The 20,960-nt window shown below is 39.3% G+C and overlaps 1 protein-coding gene across 2 annotated transcripts in view; it reads left to right on the top strand.

Moving 5' to 3' along the window:
* The window catches only part of LOC138319173 (transcriptional-regulating factor 1-like), a 61,315-nt gene that overhangs the window by 20,295 nt on the left and 20,060 nt on the right, over positions 1-20,960 (top strand). For both annotated transcript variants that reach the window (XM_069262120.1, XM_069262119.1), the window contains 6 exons: positions 7,293-7,460; positions 14,114-14,347; positions 15,826-17,485; positions 17,811-17,910; positions 18,194-18,243; positions 19,006-19,092. In XM_069262120.1, the coding sequence (XP_069118221.1) occupies positions 7,293-7,460; positions 14,114-14,347; positions 15,826-17,485; positions 17,811-17,910; positions 18,194-18,243; positions 19,006-19,092 (2,299 nt within the window). The remainder of the gene's footprint in view (positions 1-7,292; positions 7,461-14,113; positions 14,348-15,825; positions 17,486-17,810; positions 17,911-18,193; positions 18,244-19,005; positions 19,093-20,960) is intronic.

The raw sequence follows: 20,960 nt of genomic DNA, 5'->3' as shown, positions 1-20,960 counted from the left end.
AGCATGGTATAGCACCCATTATGCAATGGTAGCATCCTTATAGTGTGGGGATTCAAAATTGTGCAAATGATAGGGCTGACCCCCGGGGCCTTAAACGGCAATAGATGCGAGGTCAAAAAGGTCAATTAGGCTACTATTTTCATATAAATTACTTTGTCTCTGAACCTATGTATTGGATAGCATATTTGTATGGTATCAATAGCATCATTGTATGGTTGTGATTGAAAATTAAACTTTGGGAGTCAATTTTGCTTATTTTTCTAATTGTCAGATTCTTGTGATAATTACTAACAAAAAGCCAGGTGAGCGATACAGGCCCTCTGGGCCTCTTGTATTCATAAATCATTTGAGCAAATCGTATACTTTATATTTAAGTCATTTCTTTTATATTTTAACGGAAAATTTTGTTTGAAATTATATTTTTCACGAAAAAGTAAAAAATTTTGGAAAAAAACGAAAACGAAACATTGCTCTTTGTCATCTCATATCACCCTGTTACTGGTTTTGTCCACAATTCTACCTCCAATTAAAAATACTGACATGACATTTTCTGTCTATGTGTAAATGAGTTTCAAAATTAAAATCCGGGAAAACAGTTTTTGAGTGACTTAAAAAAAGAGAGTGCCTGTAGCAATGGACCACTTCTTTGTTAGTATACCTAGTTATACATTTCCAGTTTATGATTTCAGAGTTGGATATAAGTGAAAATGAGAGTACAATAATAATTTTAGATGCTTAATATCATGGTAACACCTTTTAAAATATTGGTTACAATGATTGGCCGAAATTTAAATGATTGTCAGAATTAAGGATGATAAATGAATAACCTGTTACCTGTTACCTCATCTTAGACACCGTAAGTAACAAAACGGAGGCCTCTGATTGGCCGAAATTTAAATGATGTCAGAATTAAGTGAAAATTGAAAGACATTTGTAAAAAGCTAATCTAAATCTTATTTTATATCTATAACATTCAGATTTTTAGATAGACTATGCTTTAGTCGATCACATCGTTTCCTACTATTACGTCTATACTACTAATGGTGGTAAGTCCCAACATAATAAGTACTTGAATGGAATTGAAAATTTTCAATAGAGTGGAACCTCTTTAAGGTTGCTCTAAGTTGGAGGATGACCCGTTTTCGAGAGCGAACAGATCTTAATTTTTTTTACCAGTTGGTAGCGACCAAACCAGTATTGCATTAATTCTAAGTAAGGATCTCCTATAAGACTTTTTGGTAACAAGGTTAAGAACATATGATATAATCTCTAATAAAGACAAATGATCCTAAATATTAGACGCCAATTGGCTATTTTCCATTTAGTAAACCTGCTATGACGTAACGATGCAGACTAAATTTAAATGTTTGGTGTTTGTCGAAAAGTACACTAAAAACTCTCTTCTCTACCGCTACTGTAACGCTCACATCCCTCTATTTGTGTCCACTTTGTTGGAAGGAATAATTGCGAGTCTTGTTCTAGAATGCCTATAAAGAGGTGTATATTGCATTTTTAATTGTTTCAAGAGGGGGGAGCCATTATCCACGTCTCTCGTTCCCAAATGACAATACACGAGATCAATTTCTGCATGAATTTCATGAGACTCGGTGGGGTTTGATATTGTTTTCTACAAAATATTTGAAGAGACTTCAGTCAAATAAAATTTAATGGGTGGCTAATTGTGGTTGGACAACTACGTGTCAGGTCATATGATATCTAACAGCAAATATGAACAGGAACCTAGAGACACTACCTAGAGGTACAACAACTGGTCCACAAATTCTACTAGACCCGAATTTTCATTCTAACCATGAAGTAACAACATCGTTTCTTGAAAGATATTGGATAGTGAAGACTTCTAACCTCTTCAGTACTTTTTTCCAGTTATACCGTAACCCTTTATGTTTATTAAGGTAAATGTTTAGTGATGGGACTTATATATCAACAAAGCTTTATCTGATGGTCCAATGATATAAATAGGCGTCTAACATTGACTTGAATTACGACCCTTAATCTAAGGCATCTGTCCCCAAATGTTCAAAGGACCTCCAAACATGATGGTAGTACAAAAACTAATTACCAGATTCTAAAGCAAGCCTCATTAGTGATGTTCTGTTAAGTAGAGTGGTTCTCGTCCAAAAGAAATTAACGATTTTTTTGTCCCTGAATTGATTGCTTTGTGAGAAACTATGCCGATGTGTATTGAAATTCATGACTTATGTGTAGCGGTAATTTCACTGGCCACTATTGTTGTGGTTTCCACTCTTGTAAAAGAGTGATACGCACATTTGCAATTCCGCCATTCTGACTGGAATTTTCCTGTCTGTTTTTTTGCAAGAAGAATTTCCTGAATATGATTTCCAAGGGGTTGTGATATTTCATTGAAAGGTTTCAACAAGAAGTTTAGGATGAAAGGTACGTCAGGGTGGCCCTGGAGATTTATTAGGGTTTAAATTTCTTTATAGTTTTTTCATAAAACTCCTGTCGAATTCGATATCATGAAGTTCTGTGTTGATATGGTCCTTTCATATGGAAGTGTGGTGGATCTTCACTTTCTGGTGGGTTAAAGACTGATCCAAAGTAGTTATTCAGCTCATTGGCGGTTTCATAGTGGTTAGTGGTGTGTATGGTGTACCATCCGCTTTTACCACACGTTGGTTATAGACATTCCTGTTCGTGTTTTTTCGCTGCCGACATATTTCCAAAAGAGCTTGCTGTTATCTTTGATGTCTTGCACTAGTTTCTTTTCAATAATGATATCAGTGTGAACGTCGGATCTGTCGTGTTGCAGTGTTCCTGGCTCATCTGCTACACTTTAAAGTTACTTTCTGTTTTACAATGAAGGTATCGGACCCACTTCCGCCTTTTTTGTCGGATGTGACTGCTTGGCTTCGTTGTTGTCAAGATGGGGGCTTCCAACGCTTCCTAACTGGGGATGTCTTGTTCACGTGGTATTTTATCTTCAATTAGTTTAGTTATGGTTTCAACAAGAACATTCCATGCTTGGGTCGTTGACATGTCCTCAACTTGAATGATGTTTAGCCAGTTGACTGAGGTTAGTTCTTCGCGTATAGCGTCGTAATGCCCTTTGTGATAATTCCTCCTCTCCTGTTTAGTATGATTATCACTATGTGATACACTCAGTTTAAAAGACAATAAAATATGGTCACTCCTTCCGATACTTGGAAGATAGTTAACATCGTTGACAATCTGTTCATCGTTGCTAAAACACTAGATCCAGTATAGATGGATTTTGACCTTCCCTATATCTGGTAGTGCTTATGGATATGTTGGTATAAAAAAGTGTCTCGAACACACTCCAAGAAACGAGTATTATGAAATATATGGTTTTCTGACGTACATGTTGTCCAGTCAGTCCAATTTATTTTCAGGAAAGTTGAAATCTCCAGTGATCAGAAGTGTGTTTTGCGTTTCTAGTTGACATTTCTCTCATTAAGTTTGTTAGGTAGCTGAAATTCTCAGCTGTGCTGTTGGGGCTACGGGTAGATATATTCACAATAAGTAGCTTGTCACATTTACTCCAACTTGAGTTCAACAGCTAGGTACTCTTCAAAGGTTGTTGTAAATTTTACTTGCTGGAACAGTCAATTTGTTCCGAGATATAAATGGGCTACACCACGTCCTTCACTGTTGTTTGGTTGAAAGGCATCTAAATCCAGGAATTTATAAAAACGTGTTGTCCAGAGGTAATATCTTATTTTTATTTGGTGGATTTCAGTGAGTAGGATTATACTTGGTAATGATTTTTTTCTACAAGTTCCTGAAGTTCATCCATCCTTGCTAGTAGAATAACATGTCTACATTTGAATAAAAATTAGTGAGAAGTGTCGTTAAAAAGAATCACTATGTACAGTGGTAAAAAAATCACCTATTCTGCACTGCTATGATTGCCTGTGATGAGCGAACAATTGCATGATGGAGCATACCCAAGGATAGTCTGATCAGGGTCGATGTCATGACAGGTGTCAAGATTATAATAGTGAGACTCGGAATATAGATATGTTATCCTGAAGATGGTGATTTATCCCGATAGGACTGAAAATCGGTAGACTGTGCCTTGTTGAGGTACAAGTCTGTTGTGCTTTTCATTCTGTCCAATTCTAAAAGTGGGTGTGATGAAGGCACCTTTGTGTATTGTTTTGACAAGTGATTTGAAGTGAGAGTCTTCATTAGTCTTTTTTTCTTTGAATTCCTCTCGTTGTTGCCTATTAATGGTCTCGTTTAATATCAGCTTTATATAAGGTGTGAAGGAGGCCAGATTCATTAGAGATGTTCAAAACGTATTACTAGAATCTTTTTCCTCTTGTTGCATGTTTACCCTAGAGATATATTTTCAATGGTCTGTTATTTAGATTCAATCACATAATTTAACCGAGGACGAAAGTGGTGTAATTATAACTCTAAACCAGCAATAACCTAAATTTCGAAGTCATAAGACGGAATGACCATCATCATCTTCATTATTAACTCTGTTGACCATCTCCCTCTGGTTTTCCTCATTGATTGATGAGAGTATGAATATATTTGTAGATCCATCTCAACTCCAATCCTATGTAAACAAAAACTTCGTTCAACTCTGCCATCAATGTGACAATTTCAATATCTGATGATAATTCCATTAACAGCAGTTTAGGCCGTACCGGTGAATCTATATGCCTTAGAAAGCTGTGATATATTGTCGTCATGCTCCAATTTTAGAGGTTGTGTGTACTTTGGTAGAATTGGATCAAAGCGGTTTAGGTTCTCTCTAAATAATTGTGAACAAGCGTTCCTTAGATATTGTATCCATGGACTTCAGACAGAAGTTCCTAGCTGAGTTGTACAGAGTTGGTATTGTGTTGGTGCATGCCAAGCATGACGCATCCTAAATCCTGGCATTTTCTTCCATGCCGCCCCGACTAAGTTCACAACGCATTCTTTTAACGTATAGCCGCATATAGGACATAAGTTATCAAGTTTTGCAACCACAACCGGACTATAATCATCTGGTATTAAAAAGTTTTCTCCAACGCAACCATGCACACTCATCTCTCTCCAGGAGAAAGGGCAGGTCTCTTCCTTATATTGGTCCGATTGTTTAGGTTATAGAGATTAACAGTATGTTGTATATGTTGTTCACTGGGTTCAACTAGCAACGAGTTCCATGCTCGGTCAAGAATAAACGAACATCTATAGACATACAACACAAACTGGATGAATTAATTGTTCCAGACAAAAAAGTAAGTAATTTTAACAGGTAAGATGGCACGGATAGCCTTGGTGGACCATGTGATGAAGTAATGATGAAGTTTATATACCACTGCACAGATTCGGTAATATCACATCCGAGACCGGAAAAACATAAATCGACTAGCAACGTGTTCCATGCCGGTCAAATGTAAGTATCGTGAAAACAGTCCTAAGTCATGTAATATCAGGACTATAGGTGTGACCATTTGACTAAGACTAGCACGGATACCATGCCGGTCTGTATACCATAGAGTATAGTAGATCGGTTTCACGTATAACTATGTATTATAGATGACAAATGATCTGAATTCAACGAAGTTAAAAGTAAGGTTTCCCAACTAGCAAGATTCCGTGACTGTCAGTTAATGAGTATGTAACAAGTTATCATATATACAATATGAGATGTTAACTAGACTAGCACGGATATCATGTAGGCAGAATGTAATAACACAAGTCTACACCTGACATATACAATAGTAAATGTGATATCAAACCAGATAGGTCTGTTGTCTATTTACATACTCGGTGAACAGAGCAGGACACAAGACATCATATTAAGTATTAAAATAAATTATGGGTAGCACAGTTACTATGCCGACCATTAAGCTTAAACCTAATAATATAAGTAAGGTCTTAATTAGACTACAAAATGTTCATACTCTAGTAACGGCTTTGTATTGCAATTTGTGTATAATGAACACAGTTAATGTACCAATACAAACTACAAGATTAGCCAGGTGATATACCAGACGATATATAGGTATAAAGGTATGCTGAATAACATGGTATCACTTTCAAAAAGATTGGTTGCCATGGAAACGAAATGGAGGCCTCTGATTGGTTGAAATTTAGATAGTCAGATTTAAGTGAAAATTGGTACATATGGGTTATGGGGTATGCCGAATGAGATAGTAACAGTTTTAAATTCATTGTTGCCATTGTTTCGAAATAAAAGCCGTCTGATTGCCTAAAAATCAAGATTGCAGCCTTTGTGGTGCTGGTATTATTTTTAAATTATAACCATTTTATTTGAAAATCAAATATAACTCTGTTTCCCTCTTAAATCATTTTAATTCAATTTAAAATAGTTTTTATCTACATAAGAGAGATGGACAAACTTATTTGTACCTTTTGCGTTTAAGTTGCTGAAGAAAATACACTTCTTTCCAATAATTATTTTACTTCTGATATGAAAAGAGAACCTATTTAGAGCATATCTAGTTGTTAGGCTTTTTTGTACTGTTAGGGAAGATAGAAATGCAATAATTTTAGAGTACATATGTTAGTTAACAAAAAAATCTATCACTAACTGTTGTTTTATTATGGTGTCTATGATCAATTTGAAATTTATGGTCACTTAGGGCAAATATTGATTTTTTAGAAAATTTCCCTCGCTACATTTCAGCCAATGAAATGCTATTTTCCCGGATTTCAATTTTTTTGAAAAAGTATCTGTTATAAGATTATACCTATAACATGTTTTTAAAATGGTTTAAAAGTGTGGACAAAATAGATAACATGCCAAAAATTTCAAGCAAACCCAATATCCTCAATTTTTATCCTGACAAAAAAAATGATTTTTTTTTTGCTTCAAAATCAATTTGTCGTAAAAATAATTCGTAAATATCATTATAAATGGATATTAAATAAAGAATGAAGTATCTTTTATCATCAAAAATAATTAAAAAACAAAAAACATGTTCAAAAGATGGACACAAGGGGTCCCATTGCCACATACCCAAAGTAATTTTAGAAAACATCATTTCAGGCCCTTTATGCCTTTTTGAAACATACAAAATAAATAAAAAGCACATAAAAAGTAGTTATGTACCTAGACTTTTAACACTGCAAAATTTGAAAAAAAATCGGCGCGTGGGTGGACTTTGCATCCCCACCTTTAACTAATCAAGTGATTATGCTAATCACCTTTTGAACAACCGCGCCCAGGATGTCACATTATTTAGATATACAAAGTGTATTGGTATAATATAAAAATTGGTTGTTTGTTTCAACATATTGGGTTTTTTTTATTATTATTATAGGAACAACAGATACAACTTCAACAGTTACAACAGCAGGAACAGCAGTTGCAGCAGCAACTTCAACAACAGATACAGCAGATACAGCTGGAACAACAGCAGTTGCAGCAACACCTTGAACAACAAAACCACCAACAACAGGAGCAATTACAGCAAGTGCCACATGTACAGGTAATATAGTTACAAAAAAAAATGTGTCATAGTTATAGGTAAAAGGTAGATACATTTGATACAACACCACGTTTACTTCAGTCCCCATACCTACCTGCATGAGTCAAATATTAGGCAATTCTTCCGATGGACAAGCGAAAAATGGGTCCGGTGGTGGCCGGCCTCCCAAAGGAATAACGAGGACCCAGGGTGGGATGAGCCCCCCAAACAAGGGTCTAGAGCCTACTAATGAGACTTCGGAGGATGTGAGGCCCCCCAGTACCAGTCTTAAAGAGCGGGAATCGCCGTTATCAACAGTAAGTGTCTCTCCCTGGATGAGGCAACACGTGGGGCAATTGACCGATACATTTCTGCTCAAATGTCAAACTTTTTTAAAGATCATAGACCTTCCCCACCTGTTCGGCAGTCTGAGAATGAGAACGATCAGTTTTCAGTAGATAATAGTCATAAGTCACGGAGCAGAGAAGGTCGATTTGATAGATTTGTATGTTAGCGTCAGGACAGTGAGGACGATGATATGGAATCTGTGTCCATGGCGACAGGGTCTGGATTTAATGACATAGAGTCTGTCCAGGACAGACCTGTAAGAGACAATGATAGCATATCTCACGTGTCTTTAGGTGGAGCCTCCTCTATTAATATAGGTCAGGTGTTTCAGGGAGCTCCAGGGAATTTGGATCCAATTAAGTGGGATCAGCAAATACAAAATGTTTGTTGTGAGCTGAACATCCCAACTCAGGATAGGGAGGGGGACACTCCCAAGGGTACATCCTATTTACCCTCACACTTGAGTGGAGGATCAGAAAAACAGAAGGTCACAAAGTTACCATTAGAGGGGAAAATTAGTGACATTGTGCAGGACATTGATCGTCAGGGTACTAAGTATGGTAAGGTCAGTGCATTCAGAAACTGTGATGACAAAGCTTTTCTGATTACAGATACAGATTTTGAAAGGTTTGGGAAGACCCCTCGCTTGGATTCTAATATTAAAGAAGGATTGGTTGGTTCCTCCAGTCACTAGGGTCAGATGTGCCTCAAGTCCAAGCTCTTGAGGGAAGTAAATAAAGACTTAACTCATAATGATTCTGGAGCCAGAGTACTGCTGTGGGCCATTTCATACGCCACCATGATTGTATCATACATTGACAAGTCTTCAGGTAATGTCGCAGTACAGCAAGCTGGCCGTCAGGCACTAGCCAGTGTCTTTATGTCTATGGCTGATGTTACATCTCGCATTATGGTGAATTTGACTCTGGGTCGCCGTAAACTTTATCTGAATGAGGTAAATTTTGTCAACAAGGCGACTGAAAGCCGTCTTTTGTCTCTTCGTACCACAAACGCAGAGTTATTTGCTGGGAAGTATTTTGATGTGTTGCACTCGGCCGCAGAGAACATACGCGACGCTAAGGAGACACAGAGTGCTCTGAAGTATGGCAAGCTTCAAAGAGAGGATCAAAAGTCTAGGAGTGGAGCACCACCTACAAAAGTTAGTAAACAGTCGGAGCATAGACAGCGCCAGTCGAGTCAGAGTACCCGTTCACAGCATCAGCAGGGATTCAATAGGCAATGGTAGGAGAGACCCAAAGACACTGAGCAGGAACCCTTTCCAGGGAAAGGGCAGAGGATCCTTTCGGAGGCCGGGAAAGGGCAAGGGTCCACACCCCTTTCTGTCTCGTCCATAGCTTCCAGGATTCTGTACCAGCCAGTAGGCGCCAGAATCCAGCAGTTTTGTCGAGAGTGGGTGCAGATTACGGACAACGAGTGGGTGATGAGGACTATCCAGGTAGGATTAAAACTCCAATTCATCAAGATTCCTTCAGATAAAGGGATCAGGCAGACAAGGGTACAAGGCAAGGCAGCCCTACAACAAGTGATTCTACAGGAAGTAGAAAGCCTTTTAGAAAAAGGTGCTATAGAATATGTTCCCGAGGACGAGGTCGGTTCCGGGCTTTACAGTACATTTTTGTGGTTCAAAAGCCAAACGTTTCGGCCTATTTTAAACCTGCGCATCCTAAATCAGTTTTTGGAGAAAGTTCATTTCAAGAAAGAAACATGACAGGTAGTAATAAACACGTTTATTACAGTTTGTTGCAATGCCGTCCAGCCTCAGCTCAGCTCCACGGGTATTCACCAAGTTGATGGGAGTTATTGCGGCATGGCTTCGCCAGGATCAGCATTATTTGTTTCAATATCTAGACGACTGGTTGGTGAAGGGACGAAGTCCAGAGGTAGTGAAAAGATCACTGCAGGCTACGGTGACATTGGCCAAAAGGCTAGGACTTCTGATCAATCAGGAGAAGTCAGTTTTATATCCCACCCAGACAATAACTCATCTAGGAGCAGACATTTGCTTGAAGGAAGGGGTGGTCAGACCAACTATAAAAAAAGTGGAGACTATTTAGACTCTGGTCAGACAGATAGAGCAGGCAAGGTTAGTATCAGCACAGGTAGTGCTGCGCTTGCTAGGCCAGATGGCAGCATGTATACTTCTGGTTCCTATGGGACGCCTCCGCATGCGTCCATTTCAGCTATACTTGTTAGCCCTGTGGAGACCCTCCTCTCATTGGTTCGGACTTTGATTCCAGTGAGGGAGCCATTGCGGGAAGCTTCGAGATGGTGGAAGTCTCGGGTAAATCTTCTGAAGCGCATGAGCCTACAGACCACACTGATGGAGACCACACTAGTCACGGATGCGTCGAACCAGGGCTGGGGAGCCCATCTAGAGGAAGGAGTGAGGTTTGGTCTATGGAACAGTTTGGAAGCCAAACATAACATCAATTGGTTAGAAATGAAAACCATCCTTCTAGCATGTGCAATCTCATGTTTCATGTTTTGGGACAACCTCAGATCGATCTCTTTGCGACAAAGGAGAACAAGAAGCGACCAGTTTTCTGTTGCCCGTTTCCAGAGGAGGCAGCATGGGCGGTGGATGCACTGTCGGTTCCATGGGGAGGAATATTTGCTTACGCATTCCCCCACCCCCCAATAGTTTTGATTACTCAGGTTCTGCAGAAAGTAACACAAGAGGATTGTGTGGTCCTTCTAGTAGCTCTGAGATGGCCACGCCAATCATTGTATCCACAGCTTCTCGAATTTTTAGTGGATTACCCAAGGGAGTTACTTCTTCACGAGTTGTTACTGACACAACAAAGGGGCAGACTCATACATCCAGATCCAGGAATGTTTCGACTGACTGTATTGAAAGTGTCCAGCAGGCTTACGCTACAAACGGATTTTCACAGGAGGTTGTTCAAGCAATCTCCGCATCTCAACGACCTTCTACACAGGCAGTCTATAATGCCAGAATCAGATGCTACAACAGCTGGTGTGAGGAACGGCAGATTGATCCACGTACAGCAACTATAAGTGATATAGCAGATTTTCTGTTACACCTTCATCAGACGAAAGGTTATAAGGTTTCTACATTAGCTGGTTATAGGTCAGCGATTGAAGTTATTCACACGCAGGGTGAAGCTATTGGGACTAATAGAGATTTATCTCGACTTGTGAAGGGTCTTTTTAATAGCAGACCAGAGGTTCGATCATTGGTTCCAAACTTGAGTTTGCCACTTGTTTTGCTGAAACTTACAGAACCACCATTTGAACCTCTTGAAGAAGCCACATTGAAATGGCTTACTTTGAAAACAGTTTTCTGTTGGCAGTGGCTTCTGCAGCTAGATCTAGTGTGTTACATGAATTATCAGTGGAAAGAGATCATATCTGCTGGGAACAAGGAGGTGTTCGTTTGCTGCCTAACCTACAGTTTTTCGCTTAGAATCAACGTCTTGGGAAACCATGGGAGGCATTTTTCCTTCCAAAGTTTACAGCTTATGCGACAGAGGAGGCAGATCTGAAGTTGTGTCCATATCGAGCATTGAGACTTTATGTCAATAGGTTAAAGTCTATTAGAGGCGAGAAGACACGTCTTTTCCTTACATACCAATGTGGTAACCACAGGGAGGCATCAAAGGATTCTATTGCTCGTTGGATCGTTTCAGTTGTGAAATTTTGATACGAGTCTGCAGAGGAGAAGCACATACAGCTGGCTAGAGCACACGATACTCGTCGATTAGCCACCTCTTGAGCAATCTTTGCTAAAGTCCCCATTTCTGAGATTTTGAGGGCAGCACACTGGGCACAGGAGACAACCTTTACGTCGTTCTACATGTAGGATGTTTGGAAGGGGGAAGGATGTTTTGCCAGGGCTGCGACCTTGAAGTCGGTGGAGAGCAGAAGATCCGCTCATTCATAACTGGTAATTATATTTTTTCTTGTTTGCTGGGTGTGCTAGTGAGTCTGGCTCTACCCACCATCTTTGTTGGGCTCTGTTTTTGCCTAATGTTTGACTCATGCAGGTAGGTATGGGGACTGAAGTAAACTGAGTTTTTTTCTAGGTAAAACCCCTGTTTGAACCCACCCTCCTTCCCCTCTGAGCCAGTTTCTAAGCATGTGGCTTGGAAAGAATACTTGTGCGTATGCGCGAGTACCGGATGTGTTTCCGGTCGGATGCATTTGATTTGTTTTCGGGCGTATAGTGTTAGTAAACCGGAGGAATTGCCTAATGTTTGACTCATGCAGGTAGGTATGGTGACCTCGTAAACAGGGGTTTTACCTAAAAAAAAACTCAATTTACACTATTAGCAGATAATACCTGAACTGCTACAACTAAAACTGTTTACAGCAGATATCACATTAACTTTCAAAATTTATCAGATTTTGAAAATTTGTGAAAATCGGTTCATATTGTAGGGGAATTTGGTTCAGATACTCTTTTTTGGCACCCATCAGAATACTTAAACTAAGGTAAGGTTCTAGTACTAGATGTGTCTTAGGGCTGCGGTGGCCGAGTGGTTAAGATGTCTCGACATATTACCACAAGTCCTCCACCCCTGGGTTGCTAGTTCGAATCCCATGTGGGGCATTGGTTCAGTAAAAAACTTATAATTTGCGCACCAGTGTATTTGCGCAGGTACTTTTTAGGGCTGAAAATGCTGAAAAAATCTATCAGTATATCTTGCGCATCAAAAAGTTGGGGGAAAACGATGTCCAGGGAGTCCCAAAATCGATGTATGAAGGTGACAATTTCGATGCAAAATATTCCCCTGAAATGCTTGACAACTTGCACAAAGAAATGTTGTATAAAGAGGAAATAACACATTAAAACCGCATTGTGTTTGTTAGCCCACCATCAACAGATGGTGGGCTATCCAAATCGCTTTTTGTCTGTGGTCCGTCGTCCGTCCTTCCGTCCGTTAACAATTCTTGTTACCGCTATTTCTCAGAAAGTACTGAAGGGATGTTTCTCAAATTTTATATGGAGGTTGCCCTAGGGCCCTAGTTGTGCATATTGTATTTTGGGACCAATTGGTCAACAAAATGGCCGCCAGGCAGCCATCTTGGATTTTGATAAAGTTTGTTACCGCTATTTCTCAGAATGTAGTGAAGGGATCTTTCTCAAATTTCACATGTAAGTTCCCCTAGGGGCCTAGTTGTGCATATTGCATTTTGAGACCAATCGGTTAACAAGATGGCCGACAGTCCGCCATCTTGGATTTTGATAGTCTAAAGTTTGTTACCGCTATTTCTCAGAAAGTACCGAAAGAATTCTTCTCAAATTTCATGTACAGGTTCCCCTAGGGCCTTAGTTGTGCATATTGCATTTTGGGACTGATCGGTGAACAAGATGGCCGACAGGCCGCCATCTTGGATTTTAACAATTGAAGTTTGTTACCGCTCTTTTTCAGAAAGTCCTCAAGGGATCTGTATCAAATTGCATGTGCAGGTTCCCCTATGGGTCTAGTTGTGCATATTGCATTTTCGGACTGATCGGTGAGCAAGATGGCCGACAGGACGCCATCTTGGATTTTGATAGTTGAAGCTTGTTACCACTATTTCTTATTAAGTACTGAAGGGATCTGTCTCAAATTTCATGTGCAGGTTCTCCTAGGTCCCTGGTTATGCATAATGCATTTTGGTATCACACACTCTCTACAGACTTTCTCTACAGCCTCTCCCTAAAACAATACACGTAAACTAGATTGACCCGGCCAAAGTCAATGATTATGGCTGTCCCATTATATTACGAGGTGTACAGGGTATACATCTCTTGCTGTCAGTAGAAGCCATGCTCTCAGTCAGTCACCATTGAATTCTCATGGTAAATGGAAACAAGACATTGTGATCATAACTTAAGACCTTAATTAGCCTTTTATAATCCTCTATAATAGGTGAGGCATTGTTTTTACAATCTTTAATACCTTTTATCATATAAAATAGCTACCTTTCACAGAGCAGTACCTCAACATTTATATATCTTCAGCCACTCAGAATGGACAGATTTTTTCCCCGTAAAATTTTTTAATCTCCTCTATCAATGTAATTTGCGCACCCCAAACTTCAATTTTATTTTTGCACTGAAAAAGTGTGCAAATTACACAAGTTTTTACGGTAGGTGGTTTTTCGGCTTTCCTCCACCAACATGTCTGGCTCATCCTTACATGACCCTGGCTGTAAATAGAACGTTAAACTAATAAAACCCACTAACTGACGTACTAGATGAAGTACTTCATGTATTTTGAGAATTAGTGTCTGAATCTATTTTGTGACAAAGTCATCTAAACATGATCTTATTGAGATTGTGGTTTTTTCTCCAGAAACAACAGTTAGTGTTACAGAAACAGATTCAACAATTGCAAAGAGAGAAACAACAGTTAACTCACCATCTGGAGCAAAAAATACAACAGACCAAGCTTAAACAACAGCTGGAAGACCAACATCTAAAACAGCAACAACAGAATCAACTTCAACAACAACAACAACAGTTCCAGGACATTTTACAACAACATCAACAACACAACCAGTCTAGTTCTGTACCACAATCTCCTCAGGTAAGTCTCTTGTACATCGGTACTTTGTAGGTACTGTATCACTAGTACACAACCATTTTTGACAGTTATTCTGTGGAGCACTCATTAAGCAAGGTGTGAATTTCTTGTTGTCACATATGGTTTCCTTTCTAGTTTAAGTTTAAACATTCATGACATTTGTTATCAGTTAATATTTTGGTTACATTCTTTATCAGTCATCTTTTTGGTTGCTTGTTTTCTGTTTTAATTTGTCTGCCAAAACAACTTCAAAGGGATATCCTGTGGTTGCTACAGGGTGTAAGACAGCTCACATGCACTAGACTATTAAGTGACGTCATCAATACATGAGGCATAGCTGTGGCATGTATTGACAATGATGTCATAAATTTTGACATATATCAACAACCCTGTGATAATGGTGCGATAAAAAAACTGGAAAGCAACTGAAATTTTATCATTTTTGGTCTAAGTATCAGAGAAAAATAATCAAACATAGGTCTGACAAATTAACAAGGATTTCTCAACCCTCATGAACGATTTCAGCCAGCAAGCCTCAGTTTGACCTGTCTTTACTTGGGTTGAGATATCCCTGTTCACTTGACAGACCCAAATAAGATTCTATTAGTCTTGCAAACATTTCTACTTTTCTTATGACTTTTTTATTGGTCCCTTGTAGTGTTTGTTCCTGTCTGTCTGTCTGTCTGTCTGTCTGTCTGTCTGTCTGTCTGTCTGTCTGTCTGTCTGTCTGTCTGTCCAGATTTAGTTTCATTTCAACAAATTTTATTGCAAATAATATGCAAATGGATTTGGCAACAGGCAAAGCCTATATTAGCCATCTCCAAACAAATCCGGTATAGTACAATTATCAACAAAATATTTGAACATTTAACATTACATTATGAATGAATATTATTATTAGTGTATCTCCCCAACCTATCATAGTAGAAAAATCTAAAAAAATCTTTTAGTTTCAGATATATATTCTGATATGCATTGCAATAAATATGTATTTTTTTCTTCATCACAATTGTCACAGCCATGCAGTAGAGTTTTTTGCGTTAAAATGCGAGTGGGGGATATTAGAGTTATGTATTTTGGTTCTGAGTGATGATCTTTGTTCATTAAATAAAGGACATATGAAAAGATAGTGTTCGGCTTTTTCATTACCAAGGCCACAAGAACCAATTGGAGAATCTCTCAAATGATCGCGAAATAGGTCAGAATTTAGATTGCTAGAGATTTAGTTTACAGATGATAACTTGAGAACAAATTGATGGATTTTGATCACAATGGTTGCATGTGAGAATACTGCTTGGGATTGAATTCTGGGTTAAATAACTTTAGAACACATAGAACACATCAACAGAATTTATTAAAACTTCATACAATGATAGCATAACTAAGCATATGTACCTGCCATTGATTAGAAACTGTAATTGACATCAGGGGATGTGTGTTGCTTGCAACACTTACTGTAAGCTTGTTTCTATTCCTTACAGGTGCCACAGTCTCCCCTTCTACAAAGACAGGTGTCAGTGGAGTCTCTAGACTATCAGTTCCAGTCCCCACCACAGCAGATCCAGGACATTCCATCCCGAATGTCTGCACAGTTACACCTGCAGCAGCTTGCCCGTCAGCAGCAACAGCAGCAACAACAACACAGTCCTCGTGACATAATCCAGCAAATGGACATTGGACAGCTTGCAGAGCAGCTTAGTATGACTACTCAACAACAACAGCCGACACAACAACCGCAGCAACAATCAGTTCCTCAACATGTCTTGCAGCAGCTAAATTCTCCACCCCCAATTAGTCTCAACTCCATGTCCATCCAGTCAAATCTTCAATCCGCTATTGCTCAAATCCCACAATTCACCCTTCAGACTCCCAATCCGCAGCAGGAGGTGATGTCTAACTCACAGACATCTTTTGTGTCACCAAGCCATCTCTCTGCTGGTCAGGTTACACTTGTCACGACCAGCGCAGACAATCCAGAACTATCTGTTGCTCAGTTACTCAATGGCATAAATGGCATACCAGATCCTGTGGGTTCTGTGTTCTGTAGCCAAGCAACAACCACATCAGGTTTGGTGGGGGGCATAGCAGGTCTATCTCCCCTGACAGGCAACATGCCAACTTTGCCCTCCACTCTTAAGGAGGAGAACAGTCTGACACCCACACTGGACAACAGATTTGTAATGTCAAATGCCTCTGGGAATCTGAACAATATTGAAGAGGGTGCCACCATTGATCTAGATAGTGCTACAGAACGACTAAATCAAGAGATTATGGGATCGTTGCATTCAGAATCAAAGGCAGCTGACAACCCGTTTTCATTCCCAACCATAGACTCATTTAGTGGTAATAACCCAGGAGGAGATTTGCCAGGCAGCATGGAGGATCATCACAACCCAGGAGGACATTTTGAAGGAATTTTAAGCCTTCATGGGGATGCAGTGCAACATAGTTTTAGCATAGAAAATAGTTTAAATACAAAATCAGACACCAAATCAATTCAAAATCGACACCAGGAGCTTAAACGAAGACTTTCAGTAGGTAGTGAAGTAGACCTTTTGAAAAAATCTTTTTCTTCAGGTAATCAGCATAATAAGTCATCCACACCAATCACGTATGTCAAACATAACCCGTCCAGTGGCACTCATGTGAAAACAGACAGTCATGTACGGCCTCGCATGCGGAGTAAGTCTGGTGACGACTATAACCTGATGCGAGCCAGTAGTGAGGACCACACTTTCATGAGGCCACGAAGCCGTACAGAGGACTCCCTGTGGAGAATGAAATCAAAATCAGAAGAATACTGGGGTAGTCCGTTTTCAAAATCCGATGGTGCAGGACTGTTTAGAAATCCAAATACTTTATCTAGTCCCATTAAATTGAAAAGGAAGCATCGACCTGCTCCACTGTTTATACCTCCTCATATGAATAACTGTGGTTTTCAGAGCAGGCTTAGGTCTCCTCGCATCAACCCTCATATAGAGGGGAGAGGTAATACCCCTCCACCCTACACACCTCCTCCCATGCTGAGTCCTATTCGCAGTGGATCGGGTTTGTTCTGCAGTATGTATAAGCCTGTTACACCCATGTCTGCTCCCATCGCACCCAGGTCTCTACAAAGTGTCAGCAGTAGAGGAAGCATAGGTGAGTCAGTTTACCATTTGTTCACTGTATTTCAAAACGCAGATTAGATTTTCGTTTTGGATGTTTGTTTTGTAACTTAGGGGGGAAAATATTGTTGACTTCATATCTTCGTTTCACATGTTTTCAAACTAAATATTAATTCTTGTGTTATCAAACTATTAAAAGGAGTAAAGAAAAGATTTATTTGACAACAAGATAGATCATGAAATCTAAAATCTCTCTGGGATAGTCTTTACATATTTCAGAATGTCCAAACATCCTATATTTGATTTTGACTACTTCGGTTGGTTTAGTATATATATATATATTTTCATTTACTGTGAAGGTAATTTTGATCAAGTGTTAAAAATGGATGAGGAAGAAGAAGAGGAAGCTCCCCTTCCACAGGAGCCTGAGGAGCCAGCACCCGAGACAGATGTACAACCGTAAGTATTCTCTACACATTCAAATTCTGTATTGTAACTTTCCTTTTAGAATGGAAGCATTACACTAAAATGTGAAGGAAAAATAATAAAAAAAATTGTCTTCAGATGGCTTGAAAGAAATCCTTTTTGATGGTGTATGCTTTCTTATTATTTTGTTAGCTTCTCTATGAACACTGCAAATGAGGATGGAAAAATAGCATTAGGAGATAATATTTGGAAATGTTCTGCCAAATAAAGTGGTAATTCAGCATGCTGTTTAAGTAATCTGTGTTTTATTTTTCAGTCATGTAAATATAGGATCTCAGTACCAGGCAGAAATACCCCCTTTTAACAGTAAGTAGATTTTTTCTTTATTCCTTTTTACAACTTAGCAAACACAAATATCAACAATTTTTAGTGCTAGAGTAATCTTGCACTCTTGTTTTCGTTGTCACTTGTCAGGTGTGGAGTCTGGAATCCTAGGTGTACTTTGCACTATCACTCATTTGCTGCGGTTCAAATAAATATTTATAAAATTATCCAGCCTTGTGTAAGAGAAACAAAATAAAAAGCATTATACAATATCAGTCTGGGTGCCTGAGCTCTTGGATCTGATGTACCCCAGAAAGGCATTCAAGCTGTAGCAGACAACTATTTTGAACAGCAAAACAAATCTGTTGTATTAATATCAATGAAATTTTTTCTTTTTTTTTTTTTTTAAACATGTAACAAAGAACACCATCAACAAAGTTCAAAATAATTCCACATTTAAAGTTCTGATTTAGCAAGGGAAATTATTTATTACAATTCATCAAGGATGTAAACCATCTGCTTGCAATAGTCCCAAGGGTTAATTAGCGATTCGCACACCTGTTGGATGATTTCATATAGGTTTGTGGGTATATATTTGTTTATTCATTAATTATTTGTTACATTTTTGTATGTGCAAAATATCTCGGAGCAGGGGTCTTAAAGATGCACATTGTACTGAAAATTAGGGTTTGAGGTAATAGTTGGCAAGCACTAAATGTCTAACAGACTAATTTCTAGTTTTAAACTACATCAATTTCTGTCTTGTTGTGTTTGTTGTCTCATATCAATGGCTTTGGTTTACAGGCAGCAGAGCTGATCTGGACTCGTTAGAATGTAAAGAGGATTTAATGTGGGATCCTTCCTTCATGGGGGAGAACAGTGACCATGATGGTAAGTATATAGAATGTGGGATCCTTCCTTCATGGGGGAGAACAGTGACCATGATGGTAAGTATATAGAATGTGGGATCCTTCCTTCATGGGGGAGAACAGTGACCATGATGGTAAGTATATAAAGAACAGTGACCATGATGGTAAGTATATAGAATGTGGAAACCTTCCTTCATGGGGGAGAACAGTGACCATGATGGTAAGTATATAGAATGTGGGATCCTTCCTTCATGGGGGAGAACAGTGACCATGATGGTAAGTATATAGAGAACAGTGACCATGATGGTAAGTATATAGAGAACAGTGACCATGATGGTAAGTATATAGAATGTGGGATCCTTCCTTCATGGGGGAGAACAGTGACCATGATGGTAAGTATATAGAGAACAGTGACCATGATGGTAAGTATATAGAATGTGGGATCCTTCCTTCATGGGGGAGAACAGTGACCATGATGGTAAGTATATAGAGAACAGTGACCATGATGGTAAGTATATAGAATGTGGGATCCTTCCTTCATGGGGGAGAACAGTGACCATGATGGTAAGTATATAGAATGTGGGATCCTTCCTTCATGGGGGAGAACAGTGACCATGATGGTAAGTATATAGAGAACAGTGACCATGATGGTAAGTATATAGAATGTGGGATCCTTCCTTCATGGGGGAGAACAGTGACCATGATGGTAAGTATATAGAATGTGGAAACCTTCCTTCATGGGGGAGAACAGTGACCATGATGGTGACCATGATGGTAAGTATATAGAATGTGGGATCCTTCCTTCATGGGGGAGAACAGTGACCATGATGGTAAGTATATAGAATGTGGGATCCTTCCTTCATGGGGGAGAACAGTGACCATGATGGTAAGTATATAGAGAACAGTGACCATGATGGTAAGTATATAGAATGTGGAAACCTTCCTTCATGGGGGAGAACAGTGACCATGATGGTAAGTATATAGAATGTGGAAACCTTCCTTCATGGGGGAGAACAGTGACCATGATGGTAAGTATATAGAGAACAGTGACCATGATGGTAAGTATATAGAATGTGGAAACCTTCCTTCATGGGGGAGAACAGTGACCATGATGGTAAGTATATAGAATGTGGAAACCTTCCTTCATGGGGGAGAACAGTGACCATGATGGTAAGTATATAGAGAACAGTGACCATGATGGTAAGTATATAGAATGTGGGATCCTTCCTTCATGGGGGAGAACAGTGACCATGATGGTAAGTATATAGAGAACAGTGACCATGATGGTAAGTATATAGAATGTGGGAACCTTCCTTCATGGGGGAGAACAGTGACCATGATGGTAAGTATATAGAATGTGGGATCCTTCCTTCATGGGGGAGAACAGTGACCATGATGGTAAGTATATAGAATGTGGGATCCTTCCTTCATGGGGGAGAACAGTGACCATGATGGTAAGTATATAGAAGAACAGTGACCATGAAGGTAAGTATATAGAATGTGGGATCCTTCCTTCATGGGGAAGAACAGTGACCATGATGGTAAGTATATAGAGAACAGTGACCATGATGGTAAGTATATAGAATGTGGAAACCTTCCTTCATGGGGGAGAACAGTGACCATGATGGTAAGTATATAGAATGTGGGATCCTTCCTTCATGGGGGAGAACAGTGACCATGATGGTAAGTATATAGAATGTGGGATCCTTCCTTCATGGGGGAGAACAGTGACCATGATGGTAAGTATATAGAATGTGGGATCCTTCCTTCATGGGGGAGAACAGTGACCATGATGGTAAGTATATAGAGAACAGTGACCATGATGGTAAGTATATAGAATGGTGACCATGATGGTAAGTATATAGAGAACAGTGACCATGATGGTAAGTA

The sequence above is a fragment of the Argopecten irradians genome, chromosome 3, assembly GCF_041381155.1.
Source record: "Argopecten irradians isolate NY chromosome 3, Ai_NY, whole genome shotgun sequence".
In the NCBI taxonomy this organism is placed as follows: domain Eukaryota; kingdom Metazoa; phylum Mollusca; class Bivalvia; order Pectinida; family Pectinidae; genus Argopecten; species Argopecten irradians.
The sequence above is the reverse complement of the archived record's forward strand: the minus strand, read 5'-3'. Positions and strand labels throughout refer to the sequence as shown.